The 23,581-nt window shown below is 42.4% G+C and overlaps 1 protein-coding gene across 1 annotated transcript in view; it reads left to right on the forward strand.

The window, feature by feature from the left end:
* The first annotated feature begins 613 nt into the window (after positions 1-613).
* The window catches only part of acap3b (ArfGAP with coiled-coil, ankyrin repeat and PH domains 3b), a 56,842-nt gene continuing 33,874 nt past the window's right edge, over positions 614-23,581 (forward strand). The window contains exon 1 of the mRNA XM_061070654.1: positions 614-783. Within this exon, the coding sequence (XP_060926637.1) occupies positions 737-783 (47 nt within the window). The 5' untranslated portion in view covers positions 614-736. The remainder of the gene's footprint in view (positions 784-23,581) is intronic.

Consider the following 23,581-nt stretch of genomic DNA (forward strand, 5'->3'; position numbering starts at 1 on the left):
TATTTTCAAATGTTTCAAAAAATCATGATATTTTTTGTCTTACTGTAAAGTTTGTACAGATAACTGATTATACATGTATGTCCTTTATGGTGATATAGCTCTATTCTAGTTCCGGTCAACTGTTATATATTTCAGGTTTAAAGTTATAAAATATCTGATTATTAAGAAATGTTATAGTAGTCTATTGTTGTGAATGTTCTTCTTCTTCTTCTTCTTCTTCTTCTTCTTCATATTTATATTATTATTATTATTATAATATTATTATTATGATTATTACCACTGTTATTATTATTGCTACTTGTATGGAGTATTGCTGATATGGTTGAGCCTATTCTAGGGCACATTCTTTAAATAAACTGAATAAGATAAATGATTTATACATCATTACATATTTCCCTCCTCCCCTGATTCCTCACATTTGTCCGGAGTTGTGACAGCAGGCTGTAACTAGTGGGCGCTCTCCTCTCTCTTATCAGTTCCCAGGCTGCAGGTTCGCCTCTCGCCTGTCTCGGCAGCGGAGGCAGTAGTGGAGGATCTTGTGTTGTAGTAATCCGCCTCCTCGCATTTAGTGTCACGGTGCCACCGGGAGAGAGGTGACAGACTGCTGCTGCTGCTGCTGCTGCTGCGAACCGGGTTCCACTCCACCTCACCATCCTCAACCAGCCTCACGCCTCATCCCCGCTGCGGGCAATGACATTGGTGGACTGAAGTGGGAAATACACGAGAACACGCAAACATGACGGTGGACTTTGAAGAATGTATAAAAGATTCCCCCAGATTCAGGTAAGGCGGCTTCTCTCCTCACAGCGGTGCGCAAAAATGGCACACCTTCTTTTACGCACGTTTTTTTTTTTTTTTTTTTTTTTTTGAGACGGGGGGGCTCAATGCGTCCTCTCATGCAGAATTTGTGAAGACATCAACAGGGTGAATGAGACAAGATGTGTGTGAATTCATCCATGTGCTCAACGACCGGACTGCGTTCTTTATCGTTTGTCTATTTTTTGCTATATTTGCTCAAATTTGAAGTGTTATTCCTCAGAATTTGTACATGTCGTGATTTGGTTGTTTTTGTGTTATTTTGTGATACGCCTGCATTGGCTGGTAGTCATACGTGTGTCGGTGGTTCCATATGTGACTGTCTGATTTTCTTGGATGAGGCTTGTAGCTCAGTGCATGTGAGAGGAGGGACACTCCATGCCTCCTCGCACAGTGAGGATCCATTTTCTTCAGCGTTAATAACGTGTTTTTTAGGATGTCACGTCTTAATTAACGATTTAATAAAGATCTATATTGTTGTGCGCAGCCACATCTATACGACCCAGTCCATACAACAGGAACAAGTGTTTAGGGATCACTCTGTGTGTGAGGGTGTTGCAGCAGCATGGCACACAGGTTGGGTGCAGTATTCTCATTCGTTCATAGACGAGGCACACTGTGTCTCTGTGGTAGCAGCCAGGAGAGGAGATGTCCTTGCAGCAGCAGCAGCAGCAGCAGCAGCAGCAGCAGCACTAGCAGCAGTAGTAGTATAGTACTGATGGTGGTGGTGGTCTTGCTGACAGGCAGCAGGCAGCAGGGAGAGGAGTACGCTCTCTCTCTAGGGATGGAGCTGGTATCCTGGGCACAAATCCAGCTGCTCGGCCCCTCGCCTGCTGCCCACTGGAGGGTTGTAGTTACACTCAGTCCACGTGCCAGTCTGGCTGCACTCCTGTGCAGGCCGATGGGGAAACCACCAGTGGAGATTCTACCAGCAGCCAGGCCAGGGATCCCCTGTTAATTATGTCAGATAGCTGGGTGGCAGATATGTGCTCAGTGTGTCGCATAGAAGGAGCAGAGTGATGATACATAAGAGACAGTGTTTGTGTTTGCTTGTTTGATTCTTCTGTTTCCATGTGTGCCATTTTGTTGCAACCCTCTTCCTCTGTCTGTCACACGACTTCTCTTGCTTGTTGAGCATTATGCCCGACCGCAGACAAACACACAGCCAGTGATTTGAGTAAGCAAGCAGACAGTGGCAAACAAGGAAGAGACTGAGTGAGTCAGACATTCAGTTTGTTCCTTAAATCCCTTCTCACTCCTCAGCGTTGATGAATGGCTGAGACGGAAGGTCACAGGAAGAGACAGAGTCAGAGCACAGTCATACACTTCCCTCTTTTTATGGCCAGGATCCCTTTCCCATGATCTTTAGAGCAATGCTATTTGGAAAATTCCACCACTGATAAAATGAATTGGACGTCTCATTTGATTGGTTTTTACGAGCTGGAGGGGAAATAAAATGTTGCATAATAGTGTGATCCTTCCACCAAGTTTCATGGAAATCTGTTCAGTAGTTTTTGTTCAATACAAAAATACTCAACCCACTTGGCAGAGGTAGTTATTTTGAAGACATTGTGATCACCTGACTGGAAGAAGTTTCTGAAACAAGACAACACACTGTGTGTCCAAAAGAGAGTTTGTCCTCAAGGTTTACACAGGCAGCCTCAAGAATGGCGTGTTTTTACATGATCATTTATTTCAAAAACTGGAGCCGGTCTGCTGTCAGTGTGCTGTACAGTATAATTAAATGCAGTCATGGCCAGTCCTGCCTGTCTTCCCACACATGGTGCTCACACACACCCTCTCACTGCAGGTCCAAACTTGTGCCCGTGCTCTAAGTGTGTGTGTGCATGACTGGGTGAACATGAAAGAATGTTTAAGGTATGCCTGAGTATCTCTTACAAACACTTTTTTCATTCTCTTCCACACTTTTCTTCTGTTCACTAAACACCTTTGTTTTCCTCACCACTCTGTCTTTTATTCAGCACTCACCTGCTTCTCTCATTCATCCTATAACAAAAGATGAGATGACGCGTGTGCACCTGCCCGTAGTTGTTGTTGGTAAATGGTTGCAATCTGATTCCCTTGAGACACACAGATTTTTTACCACCACCTGTTTAGTTTTCTGCTTGTCCACACTGGTAGTTCATAGATATTATCATTATTATGGTTTCATTGTGATGACGGAGCAGAGCTGTGGTTGCACAAGTTCTCAACAAGGTCCTTATTGTAAAGTGAAACCCATTGACCTGAACTGATTTTGATAAGCAGTGCTGGACATAGCACATGACTCATTGTTTTACTCATCCAATATAAACCCAGTGTAGCTTTTTAATTGAATAATCTTATAGTTACTGGTCTAGTGATCCTAAAGCAACATATTGCATAATCCTAATTATATTTATCTTTTCATTCACTGTGCTGTTAAGTATTGATATGCATATGTGGGTGTGAGCCGTTGCCTAGCAACTGCTCCTATAAGCGAGACCAATGAGCACAGGCAGAGAAGAGAAGAAAAAATGTAAGAATGGGAGAGAAGATGGGTGATTTGCAAAGACAGCTGCATTATATTTGAATTTACCATAAAGGGAATAATTTCATTGTGATGACTAAGTGTTGTCTATAAGAATTTGTCGACTTCCTTCAGCTCAACACTTATTAATATGAGAAGGTTGTTTTAAGGTCTGTCCTCATATTTTCTGTAATGTTTTGTTACATTTGTAAAAGTGAAGTGATCAGCAGTGTAAATAGATAAATCAGACTAAAGTGTAGTTATGTATTACCTGCATGTTGAACTCCTCACTGCCTGATCATTTTTTATATTTCATTGTGATATGCATCAAACAGAATGAAAACACAAATATTGCCTCCAGTTGTCTGAGGTCAATGAGTGTAGGTGTGAACTGATGTGGAGAACCAGCTGCACCTGTCTGCCTATCTCTGTTGTCCCCCCCCACACACACACACACACACTGTGTACATGCAGCATCCGGCGACACAGACAGGTTGTGTAAGTGACTCAACGAGATCCAGAAAAGGACAGGAAGGATCAGACAGGCAAGGCATGGAGTTGTTATTGCGCGGTCCTCAGGGTCAATACTGAAACACAATACGGTTGATTCACAACAACACTAACATGTTCAGATAAACCAAAACCAGTGTCCACGTAGATTGTAATCAGTAATCGTTAGTAGTTAGTCATTTCCAATAGGATAGTGTTACAAGCACTAACCTGTAGATCTGCACTTGAAAGCTGCCAAACCCGCATGCTGGCTTCTTATGATGACAAAATAATCTCTTAGTATTTGTTTTTCATTTCATACGCAGATAATGCATAACTCCTACGAGGCTGAATGAATATAATGGGTTCACCCTTGGGTCGAGCCCAGAGACTGTATGTAAAGATAGACGATATGACAGCTTCCCAAAGTCAAGCCAAACCTTAACCAGCACCTGGTGGCCGGCTGCAGTTTGGGTCATAAGGCCGGCCTCCTCCATGTTAGTAGATGGGTCATGGACCAAACTAAAAAGTTAGATACACTTTGAATACATTAAGTTAGGGTTTGGGTTAGGGTTAGGGTTGGTTGATGCTGGAAAGACGGGGTGAAATATCCTGAATGACAGCTGAGACTGACTGGTCATGTACATGTGTATGATACTGTGGCTCCATCCCCGATCACTGGGCAGACTCCAAATGCACGAGATGGCAGTGTTTGTATTCAGGATATTTTAGTTTAATTTCTGTATAATGGAAGTGACTTGCATCCATCTTTATATGCAGTCTATGGTCATGCCCCTTTCCCGTCATAATATGTCATATAAATCGTTTTATTCGTTTTTTGAGTAGTCCTGCTGAGAGACAGATGGACAAGTGGGAATTAAAAACATAACCTCCCTGGTTGAGGTAATAATAAATGTTGGCGGATGTCTAAATATTGTATTTATCGAATCTTATCTCAGCAGCATGGTTTCCAACCCAGAAGTAATGTTCTGTTTGTTTTCTTTTGCAGCGTGTGAGATCAGCTTTACTCAGGCGTTTTCCTCCTCTGTGGGTGCTATGGTGACCTTCAGGGGAAAAAACTGATGAGAGGTCACAACCTGTCAGCGTTCTTTAATAGAGGTGGCTCTCTAACCCCATATTCTGTGGGAAACGTAAACAAACTAGAGCTTATTATGTTGACTGAACCAAATTGGTCTTTTTTTCCCTTCCCTTCCTCTTCACTTAGATAACAAACAAGGTGTGAATCCTCACGCTGTTTCCCCGGCTCCATTAAGTTGTGCTGTGCTCCATATTAAGTTAACATAAACCCTCTTACTATGAAATTAATTTTAATGAAGTCTGAAGAGAGAGTGAAGAATGTCTGGAGCTTGAATAGGTCTTCAGTAATGGATAAAAGATTTGAAAGCGCTTCATAACAAGAGGCTCAGTCCTCTTATTCCTGGTTCCCTGCATTATTTTTAAAGCACGTCTCTGTTTATTGACGGATTAAAGAGCCATTTGATGCTCCGGATATCCGGCTGGTGCCCTGGTTTCTTTTAACTGTCTGGGTTTTAATTCCCTTACCTGCATCATCATCACCTACAATCCTTTTTTTTTTACACACGTCAAAACCTCGGTTGTCAGAGATAATGGATTCTGTTTCGGTGAAGTTGCCTGGGAAATATGTAAATATCCAGCACCACGCTGCTGTTTCTAGTCATGGGAGGGGAAGTGGAATTGTCGTTGCCATGGGTGATCAGTTGCTCTCATGGGCATGGCGACTGCACATCCTCCTGCCTCGCTCCAGGATGCAGGGGGAGACTAATATCTGTCCACTTCATCGCAGGACCACACACAGCTGTTGGCGGTGTGTGCCAGCGGGCAGGTGTGTGTGCCAGCAGAGAGGGTGAAGGTGTATCTACTCACAGCGAAACATAGAACGGCACACGATGACCTTCAGAGAGTGTCAAGGGTTTTACGGTAGATAATAAATTGTATTAAAGTGATGAACAAAATTAGCTGTTGCCAGAGAAGGTTGACGCTGACGTCCTGTGTGTTTTACTGATGCGATGATGCTTGGAAAGCTTCCCGGGCTGGAGACATTGAAGGATGAAGTGCCAGCTTTCAACTATACACACCCGGTGTCCTTATCAGTTTGTCTTTCACTCATTTTGGAGAAAACCTCTTTCAGAGCCACCGTGACCCACTGAACTTCACCAAAAATAGATCCTAGTCTACAACATCCTCTGCGAAACGTTTAGAAAGATTCCAGACCACTCACATTAAGTTGCTAATGTCAAGACACTCATTCCCAACCACTCTCCCTAATGCACCCATGTACACAGGAGATGTGCTCTCTCTCGGCAAGAGAACGACCCCACGGGCCTGGAATCCCGATCCTCTTACCCTCCATATATGGAGGTTGTCTCCATCCGTTTCAAGGCTTTTTTTAGTTATTGTAAAGATGAAATTGCTCTGCTTGAGGATTCGTTCTTTTCTTTAAACCGCTCTGACCCAGACTCTACATCAGTGTTGGAAAATGCATCATAAAGTGCAAACAAATCTCTGACATTTGGCCCTAATCTTGAGGGATTTGCCCCCTAAGCAATAGATTTTTTTTCTTCAAAGGTATAGAGAGGTCAAACTATTTATTTACGCCCCCACACATGGGGTTTAATATCTCTACGGTGGCTCTAATGGATGAGCAGAAGTATTAACTATATTAAATCTGGACATTGGCGCTGACAGAAAATAATGTAAAGAATTGCTAGATTAATTTTGTAGCATTATTTTTGCACTTTTGACATGTATTTACAGTCAATATAATGTAAATTACAGTTTATAAATCTACACAAGGGCAATGTTGTCTAGACTACTGAATTTGAGCAGATTGAATATAGATATTAAATACTGGACACTTAATTTCTCTATATGAATCTGTAATCCCTGGAAATTATATGGTTCACACAATTTATTTGAGATTCAGACCAAACAAATATAAGGAAAATACTGCTAGCATAACATTTTTAGGGATGTTTAACATGAACATACATGTTTAAATCTATATAGCTATTATTTGTGTCTGTATATGTACAGTATAATAAAACAACTTTCTAGCACAGTAAGTAACCCTATAACATTTTTATAAATTAACACTGCTTAATATTTATGTTAAACTGTTGAAAGGCTTTGTCCCTCCTTGTGCTTAATCTATTTGTTACAGTATGATGCAGTTGTTTTAGATTACTTCAAGTCTTATAGTTGCACACTCTTGCATTAAGGGAAAAAAGCTTTCAAAGCTGGATCTACAGTAGAGGGAGGATCAGGTTGACAGATATACGCTGCTTCGTTTTTGCTAAACTCCGAATGATGCTAGTGGTGAATCCAGTAAATGTCCTTCTCCACAGGAAAGCATCACTTTAACCACAACGTTACCCTTTTAAACTCTATTGACCTACAAATGTCACAATAAGACAATGTAGAACATCAGGGCTTTAAAAATATCTTGACATTTCCCATCAGTTTGCATGAATATTTCAGTTCCCAGTGTGTGTGTGAGAGAGGCCTTGCTGGAAACACGTCTGTCACGTGTAAAGTGTGTAACATTGTGGTGACTGGATATGGTCGTAGTGGTGCTGCAGCATCTGTGCTGCATATTTACAGATTTGTGTCGTTGTCTTTCTCCTGAACAAAGACTATCCATTGTTGAAAGTGGATGGAGCAGGTGAACAGAGGGCAGCCCCTCCCTTGTTTTTCCTGGATGGGTGCATTGAGTTGATGCCCCTAGATAATAAAATGATGTCAGACTACATGAGCGCACCACTTCAGTGAATTAGAGCCAAACTAAGTGGCTAAAAAACGAGGCCTGCGTCCCTGCTCACATGCATCTCACATGAGCTTGGGTTCTTACCAATAAACAGGATCTGAATGCTTAATCCAGTGGCATCACTCAAACAGGAGTCTGACACAGATGTCAAAAGAATAATGACTATACCCAACATGCAGTGTTGGGAAGGATACTTTCAAAACGTATTCCGTTACAGAATACAGAATACATGCCCAAAAATGTAATCTGTAACGTATTCCATTACATTAACTAATCTGAGTAACGTATTCTGAATACTTGGAATACTTCCGGTTTGTATTGCATTTTTTAAGTGTATGATTGCGGCGTTGTTATAGTCAGTGGAGCAGCAGTTTAAACTCTCTCTCCGCAAGATGCGGCGGGCCCGCTGGATGTCCGGCTCCCATCCACTCCCACCTCTGTGCCGGTCCCACCGGAGGCTGAAGTGCAGCGCCAGAGCAAGGCTGCCTCGCGGCGTGCAGCGATCGTTTTGGCGTCGAGTCTATTTTTTGCGCTTGACGCGAGCATATCGCTCCAGGAAACACACTGAAAAATGATTTTAAACGATATTGATGACATATTATATGATATAAATGATAAAGTATGCATCCCATAGTTTGTATTCCCCTTCTGTTGTCCTGGAGTTTTAATTTTACCAATTTTACCGATCACATTATTAAATGCCCCCCTCTGCCCATCCACTACAGACACACAAGCAGTCATAAAGATAAAAAGAGAGGGGGGGGGGGGGGGGGGCGGAGAATACGTAATTTACCCTCGACACCCGACATTGAACGAGCAAACAGCGGAGAAGCTCTTGAAGATGGATGAAATTAAATTGGGACGCTGTTGCAGTTAATGTTGGAGCAACAAGTGACCATATGCTTTTATACTACTGGGTCAACGGGTGATATTATTAGCGCTGCCCGGCGCTTCAGCGTCCGGTGTGAACCCGGCGTGCCTCGCTGGTCTCCTGCAGAGCCATGACAGCGGAGCTCTGGAAGCGCAGGTCGGTCTTCTCTCACCAGGTGCTGGAAGGGCAGCTTGCGGATCAGCAGCTCCGTAGATTTCTGGTAGCGACGGAACTCTCTCAGAGCCTCGGTCCCGGGCCTGTAACGGTCCCGGGCCAGTAGCGGTGAGGCTCCTTCACGCCGCCGGGGTCCGGGCGCTCTTACTGCAGCCCTGGTCTCCAGCTGCTTCCTGGGGGCTTTGCCGCCGGTGAATAAACTCGAGAAGTACCGTCATGTAATCCACTGATTTCAACAATGTAACTGTATTCTGAATACCATCTATTTAATTTGTAACTGTAACGGAATACAGTTACTCATAATTTGTATTCTAAATACGTAACGCCGTTACATGTATTACGTTACTCCCCAACACTGCCAACATGAAGACTTAAGAAGGAATCGTCATTCTCTACCTGAATATAAAACATCATGTAAGAAGAGGTGTTTCACTGGCAGTCAGTGGTGATTGATTGAATTAGCATTACACATTTCTAATACCTGCACATAGATCAAGAAGAGTTTTGTCATGAGCCAAGTTGTTGAGTTGTTTTTGGACGCCGAAGCTGATACAGCCAGTTGATCAGAATACTCATGGAACAATTAAATGGAGAAACTACTGCACGGTGTGTCAGACTGTGCCCTATAATTTAGAGCAGGACTGCTAGTGTGTTTACTAGTTGAGCCTGAATATGACATCATTTAGCATAATATCAGAATTAATTTACCAGATCTTATCTGGGAAACATAATAGAATCAGAAATGGCGTGACCTGTTCTGGGGTTAAATAAAAAATCATCAAGAGATATGATTTACTTTCTGTTATCTGAATTTTAATGGGACCATCCACATGCTCTTACTAAATCTTTTTCCTGGGGATAGTGGATATGAGCACAGAAATGAAGCCTGCATGTGCTTTCTATCAGCTCTCATTGTCCTTATCTGGCTGTGCCACACATGCATGATGTGTGTGTCTGCTGGCTAGCATGTAGGCTAATCATATTCCTGTCGCTGCTGGCATGTGAGGCGTGTGCAGGAGCTTGATGTGCTCATGAGAGAACATCAGTCCAGCACGTGGACACCGAGTCCACGGCGCAGCAGATTTTCTGCCGCTGTGCTGCACGTGTTGCCGGGGGACTTAGTGTGGGACCCATTTATGAAATAGGATTATCAGTAACCACACTCTCTGATTAAATCAACTGGATAGCCTACACACCCTATTACAGCTCACACACTATCAGCCTCTTACCCTGAGAACCTCGATACAATTTCCCATCCTGTTCAGCGCTGGTGCGCAGGATAATGTAGAACTGCAGATATCGGTCCAACACAAATAAGTCTAAGTGCAGTTCAAACGACATGTGCTGCTTCAGTGGGCTGCACAGGCTGGATTTCTGCCCATATTTGTTCAAGATCAGGTTCCACGTAATATATATGTTTTTATCTTTGATATCAATCTGACCTTTATACTGTGAAGCTTGGGCTATTTTAAGACCTGATGGTATAAGCTGATGTCACACATCACATGAAGATACTGAAGCCACAGTGCAGTAGTCTGGTGATTTTTCAAGCAAAAACAGTGTTTGTAATAGATTAGACATTTACAGGTAGTTTATATTTGTACCTTCAAAACGAACTATGTTAGACTGTGTATAAAGCTGAGTGTGTTTCCACTTCATCTCACTGTTCAGGAATGGAGCCGAAATATCTGAATGATGTCATCTTACGCCCATATATTTTGCCTTTTTCTTTAGGTCATCCACCAACCTGGAGGAGGCTTGGTTAATGACATATAGGCAATTGCCATCCTACGAAGTTGTACTCCCACTAAAGCACCAATCACACTGCTTCCACATGACAAAGACCTGCCACGCCCAGTTACAGTTACTAAGCTTTAATTGGACAATCAATTTTTCAAGGGAGGGAGCAACAGACACTTTATTATAACAACTGTAATTCATCTGCGTCTCCATTAAGTTTTCTGTTAATAGCGCAGTGATTGATGTCTCGGTAGACTAAAGGGTAATGGGCAGTTTCTCCTCATTGAAGTAATGACTTTGTCAATAAAGACAAGATCATCAAGAGCACCGTGCACTCTGAAAGGAGCCTGTATACCTTAACATTACTCACCAGTCGATGCAGTTCCAATTCAAGGACACGAGACTGTGTGGAGAGGAGGCTCAGTTTGAAATGACCTCATTGGAAAACAGAACAAGGTGAGCTGTGGATTGTGGCAGATGTAGAAGTCCGACCTCTGACAACGTGATGCTCGGATCAAATTTGATTCTTATCACGAACATCGAGATGAAAAATATGGGACAGTTTGAACCGTTTCACCTCTCTCCTGCTGTCTCACAGTTCATTGTATACAACCTCTCTCTCTGCTGTTACTCAGATCAGGATTTGATAGTTTGTTTTGTCTTCTTTTCTTCTTCCAAGACGCGTTATAGTCAAATCAGAACAATTAAGTAAATTGCCTGCATCTTGTTCCTTGGCTGCTCTCTTCATCTTCGTTTGTCTATCCTTGAGAGTTATGACGATTTTAAACACTTTTCAGACTTTCCCCGGTTTCAAACTCCTCTGTGCCGGTGTGCCGTGCAGTGGCAGTTATATGTTTTGTCATAACCACTGACACAAAAACAAAGAGGGTTTACTTTTGGTTAAGACGTGAAGAGGTTAAGCGCTCATAATGGAAGCCATGTCTGAACTATGAACCCCTAAAATTCACTGTTGAGAGTTCACTCCACAGGAAGTCATTAAATCTCACAGGGGGAAAGAAACAGGACTAGGTGGTATGTAATATGTGGAATGCATCTGTGGTGGCCAGACCTCAGAGCTCACTGCCACACTTTTAGGCATGCATGCATGAATGCACACATAAAAAGCTGTTAAAACATGCAGCAGCATGTGTGTTCGCACGTATGTTACAAAACAGTAAATTGCTGGTATGTATGCAGCATGGGCTGCTTTAGCGTGACCTGACCATTTATACGGTTGTGTTCTGCAGTAGGGAAAGGAACAATCAACTAATAGTTTCCTCAAACTGCAAACCAGCATGGCGCTCAGAAGAGTGCATCCCCCCTATGAACCTACATTTAAATTCACTAGATCAGGATTTCTATTTGGATCTGCACCAAATAGCATGAATATCCATCCCCTAAACAAGCCAAAAATATTTCCACCAAAATCCATGAATTATTCTCCCAGATGTTGAGTTATTTCCTGACTCATATTACATCCAGGTTTCGTGGTAATCTGTCCAGTAGTTTTTTGTGTAATCCTGCTAACTATCCGACAAACTAACGCAGATGAAACCAGATGGGCGCTGTGAGGCCACATACAGCTGCCAAGGCTAACGCCCTTTCTTGCCATATCGCAGCAGTGTTTCCCATTAGACTGTGCCACTCCGCTAAATTCTAGTTGTCCTGCCACAGGTTTGAGTTTTTGCTCCTTTGCGGCATTGTACAGCCGTGTGCAGCACTGTTTGCCACGTGCGTACCTGCAAGCTGTATTCAATCCATTTCTCTCTCTCTTTCTAATACGAGAACTTTCCTTTCACTCTCTAATCTGTGCATCGGTCACTCTGAATCTGCCTCTGCAGAGAAAGGAAAACCAAATTCCTCGATCTGCCCATTTATTCGGATCTTTACCCAAATTGAATGGACTGACCCATGCTCCATAGTTCCACCAAATTTAGAGGTAATGTGTCAGGCAGTTTTTGTGTAATCCTGCAAATGAACACACAAACGAACGCAGATGAAAACTAAAACTAGCTACAGATGGTTTTCAGTAGAACACGGTGTCTGCAAAGACCATGACTTTCAAGTGGCTTTTTGTTTGTTTTGGATTTTTCAAATGCAACTTTGCATTTTTTTATATGGTAGAGTTGAAAGATCAGGAAACAGTTCCTCATCCTGAAGCGTTTCTTGGTCAGAGTAAACCATTCCATGAAATACCAACTGCAGTGCTCATTGCTTACACCCAGCTCACGGCTGGGAAAAGCCTGTTCCACGAGATCATGTCTCCATCACAAACACACTCATACACGCATTCTTCTGTCTTTAATGTGTCTAGTTTTCCAGATTAGGGAGCGTCATAGAAATCCCTGCGTCTGATGCTGGTATGACAAACCATTGTGTTCCAGTAAAAAAGGAGACATTGGGCAAGGAGTGGATATTTGTCACCTACACACTGTGGGAATTACTCTACAGGATGTTGCTAAGCCGTGCTCGCCTTCAAATATCATCCAACGGGTTTAACCAAGTGGTAAAGAAAAGACAGGAAGAGAAAAGGAGTGAATGGTCTTTTGTCAACATTTGTCATCCATCTTTACTCTCAGTGAATCTCTCTCTCACTGCAGCACTTTGTCATCTACCTTAATTTTCTTTTGACATTTATCCAACCAGTTTTTACCTCTCTACCTCTCATCCTCCTCTTCCCACGCATTTTCTTTTCTCTTCTGGTTCATTGTTGCAGATGTGGGATGGATATGAATCAGTGTCAGGGCTGCAGCAGCGAGGCGGATTGGGTTTCTGTAGATTACCTGTGTCTGTCTGTTTTTCTAACTGAATGTGGAGTGGAGGGCTGATGGATGACTGGCATGGTAGCGGAAATAATTGTCGGACAGACGTTCGTAGGAGAAATGGAGCGCAATGACACAACAGTGGGTGGACTGGATGGATTAACAGACTCAGAGGTGTGGACTTAAAGACAGAGGAACGGAAGATGGAAAGTAGAAAGTGGAGAAAGACTAATGGTCTCCATCGTTACTGCGGTGCGGTCTTGTCTTGATATTTCACAGATTTATCCAGTGAATGCGTCACGATGTGTCACGAGTTACATTATCTTCCAGGCACCTTTTAAGCATGAACTTAAACACCACATGAAAAGATTTCCCAGCAAAAGGGAAGTGTGAGAGGACGGAGCTGGAGCCGAGCAGAGGAAGTGGACAGCTGTCTTGTCAAATGGCAGCCGCTGCTCGGACACAGTTTCCCTGAGGTGACAAATTAAATAGTCATGGGGTTTACTCTGGCTCGCAGACGACAAGGAGAGATGGTGTGTGTGTCAGTGTGTGTGTGTGTGTGCGTGCATGCTGACTCTCACTCTCTCACATCTGGGATCCAGTCGAGCAGCTGGTTCCGATTTGGCCCAACTTTCTCTGCCTTTGTCTTAGTTCTGCTCTCTCTCTCTCAGTATTGTGCATTCCGGTTTTTCTTTACATCCTATTATTATTTTCAGCTCCTATATGTTGTTTCTCCCCTCCTCCCACCCTCCTCCCTGTTTACTGTTGTGCCTCTTCCAACTCTCTCAGTCTGTCTCTCGTCCTCCACCCACGTTCCTGTCGCTCCGGGGCACCATGCGATGCAGTGTGGAGGAGGATGGACCAGATTGCATCAGAATTTTGGACCACCGACTGTCACTTCCGGTGTCTTGAGCACCACCACCACTCACCCACTTGATTTGTTGTCACCTCCTCTGCTATTCCCATGTCCTCTCAGCGACAGTGTGTTGAGACATTTCTCATTTATCGCTTCCTCGCAGCTTGTTCACACAGGCTCGCTGGGTGCTTGGCAGTGCACCTTCCCTGACTCACGGAATCCAAACACCCCCCTGCGTGATTGACATGCCAATCTTCTATAGAGACCAGAGGAGAAACTGGAACCCTGATTGCACTCTGCAGAAACCCACGGATTCCCTTTCCCGGTTCTCCATCCTTACATTATTCAGCCTGGATCCCTGCCTCTGATCTCGGTGGAATTCCTTGTAACCAAATGAAAACATTCCCATCTGCCGTGTCAGCAGTCCCGCACTTTCTTGGATCCATCACTCCCACCACCCCCACAAAATCACATATACACATGCGCTCTTTGACTCAGGGAGTGCTCTCTTCCATTTGTCGGATGGATTGCCCATCGCATACAAGCTGACAAAATCTGAACAGCTGAAACATGGTCACCGGTCGATAATGCACGTAATACGTCTTGGGGCAGGAAGGAAGGATGAGCATGCTTGATATACTATTGCTTTGGAATGTGGGCGTAGAGTCATGATGGGAATTACAGAGGGTGTGTGTGTGCGCATACTTTACTGTGGAGTTGACAGATGTAGCTGGCTGAACAGGGAAGTTCTGTAAAATAGATTTTGGCCGGAGAGAAGGGAGATTAAGTCTCAACAGTATGTGAAACAAGCATAACTAAATGTTTCATGGTGACTGCAACTGGCGGTTTACTTTGGACGAATAAAGCAGATCAGAGAGCGGGCTGTCAAGGCTCTACTTTCACTGCAGCCAAACACATTTTCCCAGAACTGTCTTTTTATATACGTGTATGTGAAATTGTATAAGTTGCATAGTAAACTTTATACCTCCTTCAGAATCGGACAAGACTGTAGCACATGTTTTTAACCTTTTGGCGAGATACCACTTGGGTATATTGGTATATTCTGCCCAAAGCGCCAAAGTCAATACTAAGTTTGATAGTTTAGAGTTTAATATGTCTCTAAAATCTGATATCTGTGAAATGTGTTTTGCCCTGAGGCCAACAACAGTTCTTGTAAGTTTCTTATGTCTTGCAGTTGAAAAACCAACAGTTTGATTGTTGTCAGACAAAACCTGCTGATAGTACAACACTCATGTAGGTTTCTAATTCCATTTTAAATTGCTTCTATAAGAAAAACATTGGCAAAAACTTCAGTTTCTTAACAACTTCCTAGAAAGAAACTGATTTGTAGCTTCACATTCAAATAAATGTTCCTGGAAAGGATGATGTAATGTGGGACTGACTATAGAGAAACTAGAGCGAGGGGTCAATTCACCTTGATTAAATCTTGAGTGATCCTCGAGTTTATCACTGAAGCAGGTCGACAAAAGATGTGTACAGGCAGGCAAAAAAAAGAATCGCAACTCCAGTAATAAATCAAGATTTACTTTGGTTTTAGTTGATTTATCAGTTTTCCAGTCTTTAAGATCTTAGCAGCTTCTTTGTAGAAATCCCTCTAAAGATTACAACTGCTTATGAAGTCAATTCAGCTAAATCTAAACTCATCAAATAGAATATTCCCTCGTCATTCATTATTCGCACCACACTTTGTTAATTTGGAAAAATTTGGAAGTTATTGGAAAATGATGAGACCTAGAAGAGAAGGCGTTACTGAATGATTTAAAAAAAAAAAAAGAATGGCACTAGGATTCATCCATTAATCCATCCATCCATTGTCATTACCACTCATCCTTGGAGGTTTGCTCGGGGGAGCTCTAGTCAATCTCAGCTGATAATGGGTTTCACCGTGGACAGGTGGCCAACATACACACCTATGGACAATTTAGAGTCTCCAATTAATCCAACTCCATTCTGCAAGTGGACTGCGCCACACAGGGATAAAATGCAAACTCTACACAGAAACACACCAAAAGGCCCCAAAAAGGATTTCTATTTGTCTCATATATTTTTGTACAGATGTCCACACATTCACATACACCAACTTTGACTGTAACGTCCTACATGTTCCAGGCCGCGGCTCTGAGTCCAGCATGATTTGTTTCTCTAGCTGTCTCTGTGCGCGGGGGTCTTGCGCAAGACCACCCCTCGAGTTAGTGTAAACCTGTCTCTTCATTCTTTCTCCAACCCTGAACCTTCTCTCCGTTTTCCATCTACTCCACTACATGTTGTGACACGTGTGCTGAGAGCCATTACTGTCTGGCTGTGGAAAAGCTGGAGGAGGGGGGGGGGATGTGTCCATTGTCCTCAACTGTGAAATAATCCTCTGGTGTTGGCGGTCACTTCATCCTTAATCCCAACATTCAGTGATAAAGACTCTGGAGTGGATGAAAAGACAAATCCTGGGCCAACAGAAACTGTGCTTTCACAATGATAAATACTAATGGAAATCACAGTATATTCTTTATTTTATATTTGCCGCATGACCGGTCCAAACTAAAGATTGGTAATCGCTCCGTGAGTAAATTCCATTTCCTTTCTTTTATTACTCACATTCACACTAAGATAAGGGAACCATTTGTTTCCACATTATATATTTTAACAGTCATTCATTGGAAAGGTTTGGGTCCGTGTAACGGGTCATTTAGGATTTGGAGATAACAGCCACAGTTTATTTTTGCTGACGAAATCAGAGCATGAGATTCTGTGTTTGTAACAGTTGGGTCGTATTCTCAGTTTTTGGACATTTGAAAGTGTCGTCTGTGCTAAAATGATGACTGACTCCAGACGTGAAAACTCTAACAACCAGTGTTTCAGGAAGTGAGACATTAATAACTGTCAGAGGTCTGATCATGGGTTTTATTTGGATCAAGCTTAAATTCAATGATTAAATATTGTTACAGCCAAACAGAGATGTACATTTACAAGCATCTGACTTGGTGCATCTGGTCACAATCCAGTAAAGACATGATTCGTCTGATTATATACACTTTTAATATGAACTCACCTTTGCTGTTGAAAAACTGTCCATCCATCTATTCTCTAAAGCACAACATCCCATGATAATAACAAGGGGTAACCGCCTGTCCCAGCATGCTTTAGTGAAAACTTACACCCTGGACCGGTGTGTCATTATGAAATCCTCCAACTGACGTGAGAACATTCAATAAGTAAATAAAAAACGTTAGGTTACGTCAGGGTCAGATGGCGACAGTACAAAGTTAAAGAGGATTGAGTTTATATACAGCTGTATAGGGATTTCAGTTCCTGTCCTTTAGATTCACACAGAGTGTATCAGTTTACCAAAGCTGAACCCAGAAAAACAAAACCAGACCTGCAGGTTGATCTGTGGCCAAGATCTGATTGTTCAGATTGCGTGAGTGTGAAGCACGTGTACATGATCAGATAATTACTTAATGCCAACCAGAAAGCCAGAGCGTGTCCCCTCACTGAGTCTTTGGCACCAACACACTGTTCTTAGATGGATAAAAGTATTAAAAGGTGGTAGTTTCCTCTCACATCTGACTCGGGTGTCAACAGGAGACCTATTCGGCTAATGTTGGATCAGTGCTGCCAAAGATAACAGGAGGGAAGCAGGCTGTTGTGCCAAGCTCATATATTTCCTCTGGGTCTCATGGTTCAAAGTAGTATCTATACTATCACATGTCTGCATTAAAACGCACACTCACAAAGACAGACACACACACACACACAGCCATAAATACACACCTAAGCATACATCTTTAGTTTTGATTCTGTAGGTTTTTGTGGGAAGAGGAACAATTAAATATTTAAATAATCTGACTCACTGCTTCACCTGGTTTCAGACCTACACAGTGTCATAAGGAATTTACATAAAGTAATCAATAAATGTATATATTTTTTATCCTTTGGAATTGAATGTACCCCGAAGAGAATGCAAAAGAAACATTTAATTTCTGTCCTGTTTTTCCCAAATATTGTATTTCTCTTCTCTTTTCAGACTCATACACACAGTGGGCTTAATACAAATGTAGAAATTGCTGTATGTCTTTAATTTGTAGGTAATAAGAAACACAGTGTCTCAATACTAGATTTTTATCTCTGCCAAGGAGGTTGTGTTTTCTGTTTGTTTGCCTGTTTGATGAATCGTTGTTTATCAGCAGGATTACGCAAAAACAACACAACAGATTTCCATTAAATTTGGAGGTAGGATGGGACATGAGGCCCAAAAAAAGTGATATCTGTGTAGCTGTCTTTGAAGCCGGTCAGGCCAGTGTAAACACCAGCTGGGGACAAGTTGGGATTTGTGAATTGTGATTTTCATTTGGCAGGATGTTTTAAGCAGAGTTTGTGTTTCCTGTAAATTTAGTAAAACAAGTTTTAACAGCTGTTTTGCGCAGGTGGCTTGAATCCAAATTCTTGTAAATTTGAATCATCACTAGTCATGTTTGCTACTTGACTTGGCTACTGTTGTTATTTTTTCCATCTTGCTGCCATCTCAGTGGAAAGTGTATTTCCTGAAAAGCCAGTTTTGGTGGAAAGGAAAGGGTATTTCAGTATCCTTAAGGACAATGTGCACTTTCATTCTGATTTGAGTTTCTCTTACTGGCTTCCAGCTCCAGGCGAATGGGGTTGTTAGTCCCTGGCGTCACAGTATCAGAATATCTGTTGAGCCCGTAGAATATAGAGGGATCATTGTATGTTAAGAATGTAAAGTATAACGAACTGTAAAAAACTTTGATTATTGAAAATACTTTCAAACTTAAGCAACAAAAGAGTTCATAACAACAGTGACTCTGTGTTTTTCCATTTGTTTGCACATGTTCCTCTGCTCATAAATGAGAGAATGGATTCCTCCAGTGTGAAAATGCTGCAGGATATATATTCAATAGATCAATTCATGGCTCAGCAACAATCGTTTACTTGAGCGTGTGTCAACTGCAGTGTTTACTGATACTGATTCTTTAATGGATCATCAGCCCAAGGGAACTGGATGCTCTCTTTCTATATGTACAATTGACTAATGGAAAGCAAATGTATAGCTACGTACAGTTTTTGTGTGAATATGACAAAAAAGCTTGTTTCTGTATATAATGACAGTAGAAGAGACTGACATATTGTGAGAGGTGGGCTTATTGTGTAATGGTTGCTTCATTCATTTGGATTCTAGAGGGATCATGAAGTGCTGCCTTCATAAATGCAAACAAAAAAACTGATTTTCTGGACTTGGACTGGATATTCTTTTTATTTATATATATATATATGTAGAGAGAGAGAGCGACATCCTGGTGGACCGCCACATCTGTAACCCCCCATGGGTTTCGCTAATTATGTGAAGATGGGTTGGGATGGGAGTCCTTTTACATTGCTTGGGGGTCCATTGTCTTACAATCCGTCCGTGGCTTTGGGACACAGCGATTGACTTCCAGTGTGACTCCATCACTGTCATCCTCCAGCATCACAAGTGGTCACACGAGACGCATTTGGAGTCGCGGTCTAATTCCCGTTGTGCACATGTGATTGGGCCATTGGAGACGGGTTGTTATTGCCAGGATCTGAGTGGGGCCTCTGTTGGCTGTGGGTGGGATGGATGTAAAGAGGACAGAGGCAGAAGAGTCCTGGGAACAAAGTGCTTTCACACCACAGGGGTTCTTCTTCCTCCCCTGCATTTCTCATGCAGCCCGCGTCTGTGTGCGTGTTGGCTGCTGCTTCTACGCCACTCGAAAGGGGGGGTGGGGGGCTTGGGAGTCAGTGGAGGTTAAAGAGGTTGGTGTTTGGGATGAACATGCAGTCTGCCTTTAGGCTGTTGTTTTTTGGCTTCCTGCTGCTTTCAGTCTATCTTTTTATGTTTTACTGAGCCAGTACAGGTTCTCAGCTCAAATCATTGTCTCCATGGCTTGAGTCAGACCTTACGCTGTAATACCCTTTACCTGCTAAGATTAATGTAGCATAGTGTCCAAATCTAGACCACCTTTAGGCAACATCGTTGTAAGCAGGTTGCAGCACACACGCTGCTCAGACGTGTTCACAGCAACACAGACATCTCCAGAGCGTTAAGGTGAGGGCTGGTGCAGCATGTAAGAAATTAGTTCTGCTGCAGAAGTCACGTGTTTCTATTTACGTCACAATGACGCTGGTGTCGGCCCTTGTTGGTAAAAGCTCTTTTACCATCTCTGTCAGTGTATTCTACGTTTCTATGACCCTGCTTTTCATCTTAAGATATCTGTTCAGGGTTCTTTTGTTTGTTTTTTTCATTGTGAAGGAGACAGTGCCTTAGTGTCTTTACATAGGAAGTGTTTAGTGGAGCATATTGAGGGTCATCTATATGACATTTTATGTATGTCTCACACAGGCGTGAGACTTTCTGGCAACAGACTCATTTTTGTCACTTGATGATGATGTAACCAGCAGCGTGACTTCCTGTGGAAAACAGTTCCTCTCAGTCATTTTTTCCCTGTTTAGATCCATGTTCCCTCATGTCCTTACAAAAAGGAGAGAAAATCTTCTGTGCTGTTCCACCTGGCTCCAGTTGCCGTTACAATACATTAGAGGGAAATTATTTCTGTCTGCTTTGCACTCTGAGGCTTCCAACTCACTTCCTGTGGCCTTCTGCTGGAATGTACTCTTGAATGATAAAGTGACGTTAGCACATCCCAGACAATTCCACTACACCAGAAATATTTAGAGCTGTATTGTGTTTATAGAAAGCAGCGTACAGAACCACGGCTTGTGAGTTATGATAACAAGGAGCCATCACACTCTTCTTCTTCAGTGAGGCCAGTGAGCAGGTGGTCTGACAGCTGCTGGGAAGCAGAGACTCGGTATCTTCTCTTTTAGGTTGTGGCAAATGTGCAGATCTTGGACTCTATAAACATATATACTTATAGAGCACATACCTCTGCCAAGTCCCAACAGAGCCCTTAGATTCTCCTCTAAATCTGTCATTTTGATTTTGACATTGAAGATATATACAAACTGTTGTTTCCTTCTGAATCCACAATATGTCACCTACACATTCCAACCCTATTTTTTTTTACCATACAGCAATTAAAAAGAAAAAACACCCAATGTAAAACCACATTTAACTCCAGTAGACCTGGATTTTTATTTGGATTTGCATCAAAATGAGAAAACACTCATAGACATCAGTCCCGCCTGACCTTGGGCTTTTGGAAATTGTAGTGGATGTTTTTTTTACAATTTTATTTATTCAACTTTTTTTCATATATTTTAACATTTTATGAACATGTAACGGCATCTTATAGTCAACACTTTAAAGACTAAACCAACAATCTCTAAATTGAAAACATGCTAAATAATATAATAATCGTCACCTGTATATGTTAAAATGTAAATAAGGATTTGTTTCCAATAACAGTTCAACAAAATACGCCATGGTGGCTGCTTACTTTGTATTTTGTAGCCCAGCTCTGGATCAGCACATTACTTTGTCTCCAGTCAGCTAAGTTGTGTGTATCACCACGAAGCAGAGGCTCCGGGATACAAGCGAGGGGTTGTCCTTTTTGTCCGCGTCATGTTTGGTCTCTTTGTCTCATCAGCCATCGGCGCAGTCAAATGTTTTTTCAGGTGATGAGTGTGGTGTTTGTTGTGTGTTGGGATGGGGGGGCGCAGTGAAGGCAGCTTTGTTAGACGCACATAAGATACTAGTGTTTGGCTCGGCTTGTTATTGGTGTGAAAAGGCGGCCTGTTTAGGCTAATGTGTGTGTGTTTGTGTGTGTGTGTTGGTGTGTGTGTGTGTGTTTGTGAGGATCATTTACTCTTTTAATTGAGTCGGAGCATGAGCGTGTGTATATAGTGGTATGGAGCAAGTGGAGCAGACATCAAATGACAGAGTTAAATTTGACATGTGACTTTTATTTGTGAAAACTGAGATTGTTTTCACAGCTTTAATCTTTTGTCCTGGGTTACATTATTTTCTCTGCCTGAAATGGTTTCAACGGATGCCCCCTCCTGCACTCAGGGTCATTATGCCAACTCTGTGTACAAGGATATAACCTTATCAAATTTTAATGTCCTCCCCATGACTCGAATGAAATTCTGCCTATTACAGACCAATACACAGCGACCACTGTCCAATGATTCGGTTAAATCTGCAGCCGTAGGTGCGGGTAGTGCAAGAAGTCCTGGACAACAGAGCAGCCTGTCGTCATGGTTTCCAGATTAAGCTGCCAGTTATTGTCAACCTGGCAACTGTACACAAATCAATATTTCCCTCCACACCTATAGGGAATCAAGGAGCACTCTGACATACACTCCACAGGGTCTGTAATTACCGAACAGTTAAGTAGACAATACAATAAACTGTTGCCTAAGTAAATGTTCATCAGTTTCTAGTTCATCTTTTGTTCATTCTGGTGTGCTGGCACAGCCTGTCCTCTCTCTCCTCTCTCACTTATACACACACACAAACTGCATACACTCACACACACACACACATATACTGTCCATGCCAATAGCTAATAAAGGACCGTTACAGACAGACAGAGGGAGCAGAAGGAGACGGGCAGAAATGAAACAAAGAAAGAAAGGAGGTGGAGAATGTCTGTGTGTGTAGAGAGATGACGTGGAGAAAAATTGGAGCTAAGCACGGAGACTGTTTGAGAATATGACCACCAAGTCGTAGACAACCCTTTGAAGATGTAGACAGTTTGAATATAAAAGCAGTAAATGTTTGTTTGAGTTGACTAAAACTGGTTTTCATACAGGGATTGTTGGGGATTGGGGGAGAAGAACAAAGAAACGAGGGATGGGCTGCAGTTACTGTCCTCTCCCCAAAACCACCTGCGTCTGCTCACTGTCAGACAAAGCTAATTATCCATACCAGCAAATGACTTCATCTAATGTAATCTGTAAATTTACAATCAGCGACCAGATTTGATAATTTCAGTTTTGTGGTTAATTTCTTGCTGAAGAGGTTTCACAGGAGAATAAGGCAAATTACATTATTAGTTTATGAGAAACATGATTATATTCAATTAACACTTTTAAATCAATATTAAACAATATTTACAGCAGAATTTTCAGGTGTTTTCAAGGAAAATGTTTGCAGCTTGCAGGAGTGACCACAGAGCCTTCTGTAGCTGTTAGGGATCAGCAGGCTCCTCCTGGGCGCTTTGCCTGTGTGGCAGCGGGCACTGCAGCTGCACCGCTGTATCACACTGACCCGACTGTGACACAGACTGTATCAGTAGCTGTCTGTGTTTTGGTTAATGGAGCTGCACGAACACACATCAGTGGAGAACGAGCATTTCATAAAAAAAGAATAATGAATTGGAGATGCACAGGGACAGGCACATCAGACTCGGAGGACAAAATTGGTCAGTAAAAAAAGCGTGAGTAATGCTGATGCCTGTTGCCATGGTGATTGGGGTCAATGAATGGTTGCCATGGAGATCGCTACTTGGAAATCTGGAAAGGGGATATTTTTTTGTGTCTGTGTGTGTGTACAGTCTGAACTTGGTGGGTGGAGCACAGATGAAAATGTATATACATTATAAAT

This window comes from Limanda limanda, chromosome 4, assembly GCF_963576545.1.
Source record: "Limanda limanda chromosome 4, fLimLim1.1, whole genome shotgun sequence".
Taxonomy (NCBI): Eukaryota; Metazoa; Chordata; class Actinopteri; order Pleuronectiformes; family Pleuronectidae; genus Limanda; species Limanda limanda.